At 48.4% G+C, this 14,008-nt stretch overlaps 1 protein-coding gene across 1 annotated transcript in view; it reads left to right on the top strand.

Annotated features, from left to right (window-relative positions):
• The window catches only part of ADCY5 (adenylate cyclase 5), a 147,903-nt gene that overhangs the window by 80,530 nt on the left and 53,365 nt on the right, over window positions 1–14,008 (top strand). Inside the window, exons 2-3 of the mRNA XM_019448598.2 lie at window positions 6,851–7,000; window positions 10,245–10,366. Coding sequence (XP_019304143.1) covers window positions 6,851–7,000; window positions 10,245–10,366 — 272 coding nt within the window. The remainder of the gene's footprint in view (window positions 1–6,850; window positions 7,001–10,244; window positions 10,367–14,008) is intronic.

Raw genomic sequence — 14,008 nt, 5'->3', positions numbered from 1 at the left:
CCCCAGCACCCTGTAACTGCTCACCCCGTTTTGTGTTTAGTGAATGAGAGAGAGAAACACTGAGACACACTAAGCTGAGCAAAGCCATTTGGACCCCTATTGGGTTACTGGGCATCATTTTACCTGGATTTGCACCGTCTGTGGCTACTGGCCTTCTGGCTGCAGGAGGAGTCAGATTACAGCAGGAGAGACCAGGAGGATTAGTACTGAGATGCTCCAGCGGCCAGTTGATAATTACCTTCGGGGTCATGTCCCGAAATAGACTCTGGCCCCTCTTTCTCGCCTCAGAGAGGGAAGGCTGCTCTTTCTCTGTTTGGCTTGCTTTCCCATTCTTTTTTTTTAGTCCCTCCTGCATCTTACTCCTGTTATTTTTTAAGTATAATTTACAAGCAGTAGAATTCACCCCTTCTGGTATACAGTTGTGTGCGTTTGACAAAGGCATACAGATGTGTAACCACCAACACAATCAAGATCTGGAACCGTGCCATCCCCCAGAAGGATTTCCTCTTGCTGCCCCTTTTAGTCATCCTCTCCCTCCAGCCCCTGGCAACCACTGGTCTGTTTTCAGTCCCTACAGTTTTGCCTTTTCTAGAATGCCATGTAACTGACCTTTTGAGTGTGGCTTCTTTCACTCAGCATAATGTATTTGAGACTCATCGACGTTGTGTGTTATCACTAAATCGCTCCATTTTATAGATGAATAATACTCCATAAACATTCCTGCACAGGTCTCTTTGTGAACAAAACTTTTCATTTCATTTGGGCAAATACCTAGGAGTGGGGTTGTTGGTCGTATGGCAAGTATGTGTTTAACTTCATGAGAAATGCCAACTCTTGTTAATTTTATAGAGAGTACGAGTGGGGGAGAGGGGCAGAGAGAGAAAGAGGGAGAGAGAGAATCTTAGGCAGGCTCCATGCTCTGCGCAGAGACCATGACCCTGAACAGAAATCAGGAGTTGGATGCTCAACCAGCTGAGGCACCCATGCACCCCTACCACTTTTTATTTCTAATAGCAAGGTCTGAGAACGCAGTTGCCCTGCTTTCTTACCAGTGCCAGTGTGGCAATTCTTTTTCCTTTTCCTTTTCCTTTTTAAATGTAATTTTAGCCATTCTAATAGTGCTTAGTAGTATCTCATTGTTTTTTTAAAATTTGCGTTTCCCTAATGGGTAATGATTTTGAGCATCTTTCTGTGTGCTCATTTGCCATCTTTATATCTTATTTTGTGAATTGTCTATTCAGATCTTTTGCTCTTTTAAAAAGTGGGTCGTTTTCTGCTTGTTGACTTTGAGAGTTCTTTATGAATTCTGGGTACAAATCTTCTTATCAGACATGTGATTTACAAATAAGTTCTCCCAGTCTGTGACTTGTCTTTTCATTATCTTAACAGTGTGTTTTGAAGACCAGTGTTTTTTGGATGACATCTAATTTTTTAATTTATCATTTCATGTCTTTTACGGATCATGATTTTGCTGTTGCATCTGAGAAATCTTCACCTAACCTTAAGTCCTGTGTTTTCTTGTAGAAGTTTAACAGTTTCAGATTTGCATTTGAGCCTGTGAACCATTTTGAGTAAATTTTTATGTATTTTGTGAGGTTTGAGTTAGGCCTATGGATAGCCAATTGTTCTGGCACCATTTGTTGAAAAGATTGTCCTTTCTTTATTTAGTCGCTTTTATATATTTGTAAAACATAAAAGTATGATATACGATTTGCAGATATTTTCTTCCATTTGGTGCATTGTCTTTTTAGTTTCTTGATGGTGCCTTTTAAAGAGCAAAAAGTTTTAATTTTGACAGTGTAATTGATCTTTTTTAAATTTTTGTCATCTGTGCTTTTGGTGTCATGACTAAGAAATCATTGTCTAATCCCAGGTCATGAGGATTTACTCTTATGTTTTCTTCTGAGTTTTATAGCTATAGCTCTTACATTGAGGTCTCTGATCCACTTTGAGTTAATTTTGTATATGGTATGAGGTAGGGGATCCAACTTCATTATTTTACATATGGATATCAAGTTATCCTAGCATCATTTACTGAAAGGAGTAGTTTTCCCCCACTGAACTGTCTTGGTACTTTGTCAAATATCAGCTAACCATAAATGTAAGGGTTTATTTATAGACTCCCAATTTTATTCCACTGAACTGTATTTCTGTCCTTATGCCAGCATTGCACTACCTTAATTACTGCAGCTTTATAGTAAGTCTTGCTATTGAGTAGTGGGAGTCTTCCAACTAGAACATCTTTCTCAAAATTATTTTGGCCATTCTAGTTGCTTTGCTTTTCCATATAAATTATCAACTCAGCTTGTTAATTTGTTAATATCTAAAAACAATCTTGCTTGGATGTTGATTATGAATGTGTTGCAGCTATACGTCATTTTGGGGAGAATTGACATCTGAATAACATTGAATTTTCCAACATGTGAAACATGGTATATCTCTCCATTTATTCAGGTCTTTTTGATTTCTTTCATCAATGTTTTATAGTTTTCAGTGAACAGGTTTGCATCTTTTTGTTAGGTTAATCCATAAATATTTCATAGATTTGGTGATATTTAAATGGTACTTTAAAAGATTCCATGTCTGATTGTTTATTGCTTGCATATAGAAATGCAGTTGCTTTTTTTTTTAATTAATTTTTTCTTTTGTAAATGAAAGGCGGCTGGGTAAGATAAGCGATGCATGGGTTTAGCAAATTATCACAACTGGGTTAAGTCTTGTCTCTGCCTTATCCCAGTTGTGTATATGTGTGTTAATAGACTGAGTCATTGACTGACTTTATTATGGAGGAAATATTTGTCAAGTATTGCAGTTGCTTTTTATATATTGATCTGGTATCCTGTGATCTTGTATCTTTATATTTTTAAACTTGCTTATTAATTCTGGTAGAATTTGGGGGAGATTTTCATGACACAATCATGTCATCTGCAAATATAGACAGTTTTATTTCTTCCTTTCCAATCTGTATGCCTTTTTCCTGTCTTTTTCCTGTCTTATTGCATCGTCTAGAACCTCTAGTACAATGCTGAATAAGAGTGATGAAAGGACACTATCTTGCTTTGTTCCTGGTCTTAGCAGGAAACATTCAGTCTTTCACTATTAAGTATGATGTTAACTATACATTTTTGCATATGCCATTGATCAGATTGAGGACTGTCCCTTCCATTCCTAATTTTTTAAAAAATGATTATTTATTTTTGAGAGAGAGAGAGACAGAGTGTGAGTGGAGGGGTTGCAGAGAGAGACAGACAGACAGAATCTGAAGCAGGCTCCAGGCTCTGAGCTGTTAGAACAGAGCCCAACATGGGGCTCAAACTTAAGAACCATGAGATCATGACCTGGGCTGAAGTTGAATGCTTAACTGACTGAGTCACCCAGGCATCCAAATTTTTCTTTTTTTTTCTTTTTTTAATGTTTATTTATTTTTGAGAGAGAGTATGTGTGTGTGTGAGAGAGAGAGAGAAAGAGAGCACAAGTGGGGAAGGGGCAGAGAGGGAAACACAGAATCAGAAGCAAGCTCCAGACTCCCGAGTTGTCAGCACAGAGCCTGACATGGAGCTTGAACCCATGAACTGTGAGATCATGACCTGAGCCAAAGTTGGACACTTAAATGAGTGAGCCACCCAGGTGCTCTGAGTTTTTCTTTCTTAATCGTTCACTGATGTTGAATTTTTTCCATATATTTTTTCAGTAACTACGGAAATAACTATATGTTTTTTTCTATTTAGTCTGTTAATATGGTGAATGACATTGATTTTTCTTTTGTTTTTTAATGTTTATTTTTGAGAGACAGCACAAACGGGGGAGGGGCAGGGAGGGGGATAGAGGATCTGCAGCAGCCTCTTAGCTGACATTAGCAAGCCCGAACTCACGAACTGGGAGATCATGACCTGAGCCGAAGTCGGGTGCTCAACCAATTGAGCTACCCAGGTGACCCTACACTGATTTTTCAAAGTTGAACCAGCCTTCCATTCCTGGGATAAACCGCACTTGGCCATGTGGCATTATTATGATACAATTTCCTGTCTGAGGGCGGCTCCTCATCTTCTCCTTCCCAGTTTTTCCTTTCTCCTATTTTTAGTCGTCTGGTACCTTCCTTTCCTTTCAAAAAGGAGCATGCTGGAGAATGTTCTAGTTAGGGAAGAACATGCTCCAGCATTCCCTGAAGATTGTGCCTTCAGCCTTCATCTCCTCATTTCATTCTTTTTCCTTATCTCTTTCTCAGTGGTCCCAGTGACTTCCTAGAGGTATGTCTTCAGGGTTTTCCTTCAGAGTCACTTGCATTGGTTACTACTGTAGGCCACAGTCTATTTCTTCCTGAACCTTATCCCCTGGTCTTAGGGGCTCCTCCTTCTGAGTCAGCTCTGCTTTGCCTGGCCCCCAGCCTCATATAAATCTTTGGGCTTCTGTGGCAGCCTCCTGACCCGTCTCCCACTCCCTGCATTACTTTTACCCTTGATGAGTTGTCATCTTTTTTTTTTTTTTTAAGTTTGAGAGAGAGAGAGCATGTGTGTGGGAGGAGCAGAGAGAGAAAGAGGGAGAGAGAGAATATGAGCAGGCCCTGCACTTCAGCCCATGAACTGTGAGATCATGACCTGAGCCAAAGCCAAGAGTCACACACTCAACCGACCGAGCCACCCAGGCGCCCCTGGTTATCTTCTTGAAGCTATGTGCTCATGCTGCTGTTGTTTCCTTCATTAGTCCTTCATGCTCCTATTTTGTAAGGATTGTGCTAGGCTTCTCAGCCTGACATTCAGATGCCCCTTCAGTCTGGCTCTGGTCTGCCTTTCCAGCTCTATCTTCTCTCTATGGACTTCTCTTCAGGATCAGAAAGCCTGGATTATTTATTCAAGGACCCTGAGTACCTCACAAACATGAGTTTAGTGGATACTCTTTCCAGGGATGTGCTTTCCCATGCCTGCCAGACTTACCAATTATGCCTCCAACCCCAGGCCCAGTGTGCCCTCCTCTGCCCTCCTGCCCCCCTGCCCCCCATGCTCCCCTCGTCTCCTTCTTGCTTAGTGTGAGGCAGTTTCTGTTTCCTATCACTGGTTCTTTGTCAGTCTTGACCACTTATCTCTTCACCTGGATTGTAAGCTTCTGTAGAGCAGGGGTTTTCTTTCCTTGTGATAAGTAGGTTGTGTTTTTCTCTGCCATGTTTTTACATGAAATGACAATGGTAGGATTCTGAGATGGATGGGTTTGGGATGGGGTTTGGGGGAGTTGTGAGTCAACATAAGAGTTGGTGGAGCTGGTAATCTGAGTTTGCCCTTTCCCTGAAGGCACATCCAGGAAGCATCTGGAAGATATCCAGGAGGTGGTTGAGGGGAGCTTATAATGTCCTTCAGCCAGGAAACCAGAATTTATTGTGTAGCCAAGGAGAGAGCAGGACTTTGGGACAGGAAAGAGAGTCTCTTTCTGTTCATGGATTGGGACAGTCACGATAAAGGATGTCTCCAGGGAAACATGGCACCACATCCCGCATGAGCCCACATGGCCTCCAGGCCTAAGCTGGCTGAGGACCCCGGGTAGAGGTCAGAGTACCTCAGAGCTGGGGTGGGGAAAGCCTTCAGGTGGAATGCAGACCTGAGTCAAGGACAGGAATTCTAGGATCCAGTGGACAAAGAGGACCCTGGAAGAAGAGTATGGAGGGCTGTCTGCCAGGTCACTGCCAGGCACCTGAAGTCCCAGAGGGCTTCTGGAACTATAACGGAAGGTTCGAGGGCCAATTAGGGTTACCCCTTCTGTAGTTGAGACTAAGAATTAAGTTTTTCAAGGGAGGGATGGAGTCCTAGAAGCCTGAGCATCTTTGCATGGCTTCTGTCCTGTGTGGCCTAAGGCCAGGGCAGGACCAGGATTAGTTTACCTAGATGGCCCAGGAGCTGTACCTACCAAGAAAAAATTTGTCTCAGCAGCACCATTGCCAGGATCTGAAATGTGCTGTGAAACTTGCTTTCGTGGGGTGTGTAGTGTTGTGTTTTGCTTTCTCTTCACTTTTCAGTAAATATTCCTTTCCAAAGAATTCCAACCTTGTCTCTGTGACCTGAGGGGCAGTAGTATTTTTCCACACACATATCTCAGTCAGCACGGAGAAGGGCATTAGTGAGGAGCAGAGGGTGATGGTGGATGCTCTCCAGCTGGTATGGTGGAGTTGTCAGAGGGCTGTGGTGCTGGTGCAGAGAAGGAATGGAAGCCGAGGAAGAGGAGATGAGACCAGCCATTGACACTGATCCCTACTGGCTGGGGTCCTTATCCGTCTCTCATTTCCCAGGGGATTTAGCACAGTGCTGGGTATCTCATAGGTAGCCAGCAAGTGCGTGCTTCATCGCAGTTGATCCCTGGGGAATAATAAGCTAATATAAAAATAATAATAAGCTAAGGATTCTCTGCCAAAGGGTAGCCCTTTGTCCTGCCCTGGACTTTATCGCACTTTCAAAAAAAGAGATCTCACAATGCTTATGGAACCTTTCTTGCGATGCCCCTGCCACCTCCCACAATACACAGCTCCATCACAGCATCACCAGTATCCCCAACCTTTTCAGCGCTGGGGCTATGGACACGTTCAGTATGATTATTCAGAGACTCGGTTCCTTAGGGCCATAACCTGTCACAGGCCAGCCAAGTTTTGGCCTTTGAGGAAGTCAGAGAGCCTGACCTATTATGCTTGGCTACTCCCTGTGGTCAGCCATGGGTGGGTGTCCTTGGCATTGGTTTGCTCACAGCTAGGTGGTTTTTGCTAATGTGGAGGCTGGGGGCCCTATGCTTGGGGGCCGGAGGGTCAGGGTTGGGGCTCCAGTGACTGGTTGGAGCTCCAGGCCTGAGCTCGGTGTCTTCATCTCTCCCTCTGCAGCTTGTCTCCAATGTCCTCATTTTCTCCTGCACCAACATCGTGGGTGTCTGCACCCACTACCCGGCTGAGGTCTCTCAGAGACAGGCCTTCCAGGAAACCCGGGAGTGCATCCAGGCACGGCTCCACTCACAACGGGAGAACCAGCAACAGGTGAGTAGGGCCCTCTTGTCCTTTCGTGGCTACAGGGAGCACAGGCCCAGGACCCCCCTTAGCCCAGCTGCCCACCCCCCCCCCCCCCAGCTCAGCTCCTTGTAGCTGCCCTGCCCTGTCTTCCAGGCAGGGACCCAGCCAGAGGGGAATGTTTTCCCTGGAGGGAGCCTAGCATTTCCGGCTCTGTGGGCATGCTCTAGGGAGACTTTGGAGAAAGAGCTCTACCCCAGCCCTTGCCCACTGCCTCCTCAGTGTTCCCCTGTGGACTGCAAAGAAGCCAGGCAGCCCAGGCCCTGGGCACAGAAAAGCACCCTCCACCTCTCCCCAGTGCTGATGAGGTGAAGGAGCGTCTGCATCAGCATTCCCACCTGGGGTTCAGGTGCTCCCCCATGAGAGAGGAGAGAAGGGAGAGCTGTCAACCCCTGGGACACCCTCGCCAGGCACATCCTCTGTGCTGAGTTCTGGGCTTTGGTTTGTTCAGAGAAAGGATGATGGTTGTCTCACCCTAAACCTTATCCTCAGAGAACTTTTGGGAGGGAAGTAAGCCACTCACGTGGGCCAGAGACTTGCAGGACTTCTCCGAGTGAGCACTGGGGCAGAGTGTCCTGCCCCTGTGTGCTCTCTTGGGTAAGGGCAGGGCAAGGACTGAGGGCTGGTCAGCGTTCCCCTCCTGGCTGTGTGGCATCCTGTTTGGGGTTCAGGACCATTGTGTCATCTCCTGCGTGTGAACCAGATGAGGTCTGGGGACCCTGGGCCACAATGGAGCTGAAAAGCTCTCAGGCAGGAGCTCCAGAGATGGGACCATGTGACCCCAGGGGAGCGTGTGGGCAGGTCAGCAGGGTGACGGGGGCCCCCACTAGACTTGTACCAGTTGTAGTTGTTAGAGATGAGGTTACTCCAAAGCAGGTTCTCCTCTCTTCTTATGTTTGTGCCTACCCAGCAAGCTGAATGGAGTCCTGCTGCCTTCGAGCTTGGGGATAAGGGAGACAAAGGCCTAGACAGCGGTAGTCCCCTGCACCCTCCTCGCTGGCACAGAGCGTGTGCTGTGGACGTCCCAAGTGCCCTTTGACCACAGTGTGAGAGGGTCTCTGACTCCATCTGGATGCATCCTGAGCAGTTAGTGGCACGGGCTGGCCGTATCTGGATGGCTGAGTAAGGGGGTGATGCTCTGGCACCATTCCTCCCCGCCCCCGCGAGTCGCTGCCTATCCCTGCTTCCTGTCCAGCCCTGCCGCTGTGGCCGTTGTGTCCTGCCAGGTCCCCAGCTCATGCTGTCCAGTCAGCGGCCTGGCTTGCCCCAGGCATTCTTTTGGCCCTGTCTGAACTCCTGGTCCAGCTCTTGAATGAGACCCATGCTCAGCAGTGTCCCTGAGTCCTCCCACTGTCTTTGTCTGACACGCTTGCTGCACTTCTGCAACCTACTGGAGGCCCCTACGCGCCTCAATGGCCCCCTCTCTCATCCCAGTTCCAGGCTCTGGCATCTCTTGCCAGAGATCCGTACCTTTTTGTGTTAGGAAGTGTCCCTTCTCACTCCTGGACCTTGTCCCTTCTCCAGTAAAAAGAACATTTTATAGCTCATCACCGTTTACTTGCACTAGCCCTGGACAGGCTGGACATTCCAGCAAATCCACAGGGATTTGTGAGAGAAAATCTATTTGCTTTACCATGTTCTGAGCCAAGATACCAGGGAGGAGAGGCGTACTTACTGGGGGCGGGTACTCCTCACCCAGCCAGAGCCTTGTGGCTCTCGGGCCTTCCCCCGCCCTTGGGTCCTTGGGAACACTCCTCGGTGCCACCTGATAATGGGACTCAGAACTGTTCCCCAACACCCCTCCCCCCACCTTCCTGACCCTCAGCCCCAGAAGTGGTTATAGTTGTAGGAAGATCTTTCATGGATATAAACCATATGTAGCACACTTTCTCCCAGCTGTCTTGGATTTCCACAGAATTGCTCTTTATTTTGTTTTTGTCACCAGTAACCATTTACTGAGAGTTCAGTAAATAGGAGGTAGCCTTCAGTGGCCATGTCCACTGATGCTCAGGGAGACCAAGCTAACCCACAGAGAGCACCCTTGCTAGATTAACAGTGTTTTCCCGGCCGCACGCAGGCCATCAGCTGTGGAGCTGAGCACAACACAGCCCCATCCTCGGGGTATCTCATTGCTACAGGGAGACCCTGTTAACAAATCACCAAAACCCCGAGTGATCAGGGATTCTGCAGGAAGGCCCTGGGTGGTGAGGGGTGCTGCTGCCAGAGCCAGGAAGGGGGGAAGCCTGAAGGAGGGCTACCAGCCATATGTGAGGATGGTGAGTCTAGCTGAGGAGATTGTGTGCAAAGGCAAGAAAACACCACCAGCAGCTTGGGAAGCTTCCCGTGGTTCTCTGTGTTTGGAGCAGAGCACAGATTTCAATGCAGGGCGTGCTGGGAGCATGCAATGAGATACCCCCGAGGATGCTGCTGCGTCGTGCTCAGCTCCACAGCTGAGGGCCTGGGAGGAGGACGCAGAAGGGAGGCCAAGTCCAGACCCTATCGGGGCCCCACATGACCCTCCCCTCCATTGTGTGGCCCTGGCCCCTCTCCCTGCTTCTCTCCCACCTCTTCTCTCAGTTTGTCAGTCAGCGTGATTTCCCCTCTCTTCTGGGTTACTCTCCCCTGTGTAGAAATGGAGCACTTCCAACCTTCTCCTTCTGGTCCCCACGAAGCCTTCTCTGGCCACCCCATTCTCCCCAGCCTGGGTCAGGTACCCCTGCTCGGTGCCGCAGAGTACCCCACACCCCCATGAGACTGGGAGCTTTGTGAAGGAGGAACCTTGCCTGTCTCACTCACAGTTACAACTCCTGGCGCCCAGCATGATAGGTGCTCAGTAAATATTTGATGACTAATTGAATGAATCTCATTTAATGCTCTCAACGACCTCATCCCTATTTATAGATGAGGAACCTGAGGCTCAGAGAGGTTCAGTAATTTGCACGAGGTCACATGGAGTCTCAGGTGACCTCCAGGATGCCAGGGGGCTCAGTACTACAGGTTTACCAGGAGGGCTCTTCCCCAAGTATGTGCACAGAAAAACCAGGAGGTCACCCAGGGAGACAGGATTCAAGTAGCCCTGGGGGCATGACCCCACCCCCACACAGGTGTTAGCTCCGTGGATTTCAGGTGACCTGAGAGGTTTTCTAGGACTTTGCAGGTGGGGACCCAGGCAGGTGGAAGGAGCTATGACAAAAGCATGTGCTTCCCTCCCCAGGAGCGGCTCCTACTGTCTGTCCTGCCCCGTCATGTTGCCATGGAGATGAAAGCAGACATCAATGCCAAGCAGGAGGATATGATGTTCCATAAGATTTACATCCAGAAACATGACAACGTGAGGTAGGAATGAGGCTGGGGGGTGAGGCTGGGGGTGGAAGGACTGATCCCCCAGGGAGATAACATCCCTACCTCCTCCCCTTCAAGGGAGCACAGCCCAACAGGGTGGTCTGTGGCTTTGGGGTGTGTGTTGTCTGGGGCGCCCTGGCCGCACCATACCCCTACAGGTTGGAGGTGAAGCTGCAGGGAGAAGATATAGAAGGAAGGAGGAGAAAGGAGAAAGCAATAACACCAGCTGTTGGGGAAATTCCTAGCCTAACAAGGAAGACAGAAAGCAGACTTAGGACCCACATATCACCATCATCGTCTCAACCTTCATCACCATCTAGCAGCTTCCATGCCTTCTAAGCCAGTGTATGTCAGGCACTAAACCAGCCATTACCCATCTATTGCTAATCATCCTGACCATGCAGCAAGGTGGGGACCCTTATCAGCATCCCTCGTTTAGAGACTTAGCTTGGAATGGCTAAGACCCTCACCCAGGGTCACTCAGCGAGGAGTGGCAAAGCTGAGGTACATCTAGGTTGGCCTGCCCCAAAGCCCATGCCCCTTTTACTGTACATTTGCCACTTCTCTAGACAGAAGCTGCCGGCAGCAGAGATGTGCAAACAGATGTAGACTAATAGAGTGCAAAATCTGCTTATGAGTTCCATGGGGACATGAAGCGATACAGTGGCCTTCATCCAGCATGGCTTCCTGGAGAGCCCAGTAATCCTCCCATATGCCCAGAAAAGGAGCTACTGTGTTTGCCTTTGAGAGAGTTACTTTCTCCCTGGGCAGGTTTTCCTGGGCCCCACAAGTCTTCCAAGGCTGGTGTAGAGGGAACCTTTTGAGGCTTGGGCTGAGTTTTCATAAAGGGATTAAATGGGATAGTATGAATTACTGTGCATGCACACACACACACACACACACACACACACACACACACAAATATACGTCCTTTCAAGGTGAGGTTGATGGCCACGGGGGCGGGGCAGGCACTGTGTTTTCCTGTAGAAATTGTCAGAAGTTCAGGCAGAATTGTCCAGTTCCCAAGTGTGCCCTGGAATCCAAGACCGCTGTTCCTGCCCATGCGTCCTGTATCCATCTTCCAAAACAGACTCAAAACCTTTGGGAGAAAAAGTTACCGGAACAACACTTTTGTCCCCATTTTTGGGGTACCCCAATCCCCCTGAAGCCCACCCATGCTCCACTGTCAGGAAGGGAGAGCATAGACAGCGGCAGGAAGAAGGCTGCCTATGGCTGAGTACCCCCCCCCCCACAAGTCTGCTCAGGAGGTGTCCCAAAGCTCAGAGAGAGAAGTGGGGCCCAGGACTTGGTAGGTCTTGCTGACATACTGTTTTCCCACTTCTTCTCACACCCATCTCTGACCCACAAGGTGGAATAATTGGTAACAACAGTAGTTAAACTTGTATAGTGCCTTCTTTAACTCACACACTGGTCAATGCTTTACTATATTCACGGAGTCCTCACAATATAAGAGGTTGGTGCTATTATTATCTCCATTTTATAGGAAACTGAGGCACAGAGATTAATTTGTCTAAGATCACAGAGCTGGTTAATTAGGACAACTGTCTCCAGAAAGCTTTTTGGTATCAGAGTTCTTACCAAGCCTGACTAGGGGCTTTTTATATGCTTAGGAGAAAGGAGTGTGTATGAGGGTTTGTGGGAAGGAGTCAGGGAGCCCCCAAGCCAAGAGGATACTCAGAAGAGAGAGAGGAAGGAGGTTTGGTTTCTAGCATGTGTGTGTGTGTGTGTGTGTGTGTGTGTGTGTGTGTGTGTGTACCCACCATGGGCCTTTCCTGTGTGATCGAAACCCCTGAGATCTGGGGACTCTATGACATGTAAAGAAAGAGCCTTCCCTATTAGAACAAATCCCAGAAGCCCAAATCAGGTTGGGAAGGAGTAACCTGCCTAGTGGTTCTAGCACATATAAAGCCCTGAGCTCCCTGTTTCTGGGATTTTCTCTCTTGATCCTGTCTTCACCATCTCACTGGCCCTGGCGTCCTTCCAAGCACAGCTTGGACAAAGGGTGCTTTCTTTGACTGTTCTCAGTGTGGCAGTGCTTTCGGCAGATTCCACTCAAATATAAGGTAGAACACGAAGGGAATGAGGAAAATTTAGTGCTCAGAAACAGTTTGGCATTGAAGGCATAGATTCTCAGCCTGACTTGGTTAACACATCCGGCCACCTCTGCATCTCTGCCCAGCACCTTGCCCACTCATCCCCTCCTCTCAGTGGCTTTGGGCCCCTATCCCTCCAGCAAGGGGGTTTGGTCAGAGGGGCTGACTCACGCCTCTTCCACCACCACAAAGAGTGGCCCACCCCTGGGGTGACATCGCCCTCACCCTTCCACTCCCACAGAGGCTTGACTTTGGATGGGTAAAAGACTAGTACTCTAGGGACGCCTGTGTGGCTCAGTTGGTTGAGTGTCCAGCTTTGGTTCAGGTCATGATCTCACAGCTTGTGAGCTCAAGCCCCGCATCAGGCTCACTGCTGTCAGTGCAGAGCCCATTTCAGATCCTCTGTCCCCTCTCCCTCTGCCCCTCCCCCACTCTCACATGTGTATACACGTTCTTTCTTTCTCTCAAAAATAAGTAAACATTGAAATAAAAAAAGAATAGTACTCTAATCACAAAGTGGCTGGAACGTCAGTGTCCATGTGGCAAGAATCAGACCTGCAGCCACAACGGGGGTATTTCTGTTTTAGGACGTGCGGAGGATCAATGACAGCAAGCAGGAAAGAGATAAAAGGAGAGAAAAATCAAGATGCCGCCCTTTTTATAGGGACAGACATAATTCTGACTCTGAAATTGCCAGGCTAGTTGTGGCTGGTACACATCCGAGGCCAGCCACAAGCAATCATATGCAAATACCTCGCGGGAGCCCTGTTTCTTGTTCCATTAGCAAACCCTGGCTGCAGCTCTTGATGGAAACACATTGCACGCTTGGTCTCTCTTTTGGGTTGAACCTTTGACTCAGATTGGGGGTTGAGTAGTAGGTGGAGGGGTGACATCATAGTGTAGAAGGGCACTTTGGGGCTGGGCTCATGGCACAGTGATTAGGCGTGGGGTCAGGCAGCCCTGCGAGTCACCCGAGCTCTGCTGTTCGTGGCCATGTGACCAGGGCAAGTTATAGGTACTGATGCTGTGAACGTCAGTCTCCTCATCTACATGGTAGGGCAGCAAGAATACTTACCTCGTAGGGTTGTGAAAAGCAAATGAAATCGTGTGAGGAAAGCGCTTAGTGCAGCGTCTGGCACAGGACATGTGTTCAGTAATTGGGAACAGCTATTATTGTTGGTACTGCTATTATGATTATTATCGCGCTCCTATCAACAAAGAAAGGCCTGGGGATTCTCTAGCTGGAGAGTGGAGGGGTGAGGAGTCACGCTTGTCAATTCTCTGCGGAGTGGTAATATTTAGAGAGGGTGACGACGGGCTGCCCTCTAGCCCCTCCGAGAGCAAGGCCACAAGAAAAATAAATCAACCCTGCGGTGTGACAGGCTGGGCCTGGATCTACGGAAGGGGAAGAGACTAATGGGTGGGGAGAGTTTGGCCTGGGCAGGAAGGGGTGACAACAGGCCCCCACCACTCTCTGTGGCCTCACCCTTTCCTGGCCCCCAGCACAAAAGTCGCTCCTGGG

Source organism: Panthera pardus, unplaced genomic scaffold, assembly GCF_024362965.1.
Source record: "Panthera pardus isolate Hobbes unplaced genomic scaffold, ASM2436296v1 HiC_scaffold_16, whole genome shotgun sequence".
Lineage (NCBI taxonomy): Eukaryota > Metazoa > Chordata > Mammalia > Carnivora > Felidae > Panthera > Panthera pardus.
Note: the sequence above shows the minus strand (reverse complement) of the source record. Positions and strands in the feature narration are given on the sequence as shown.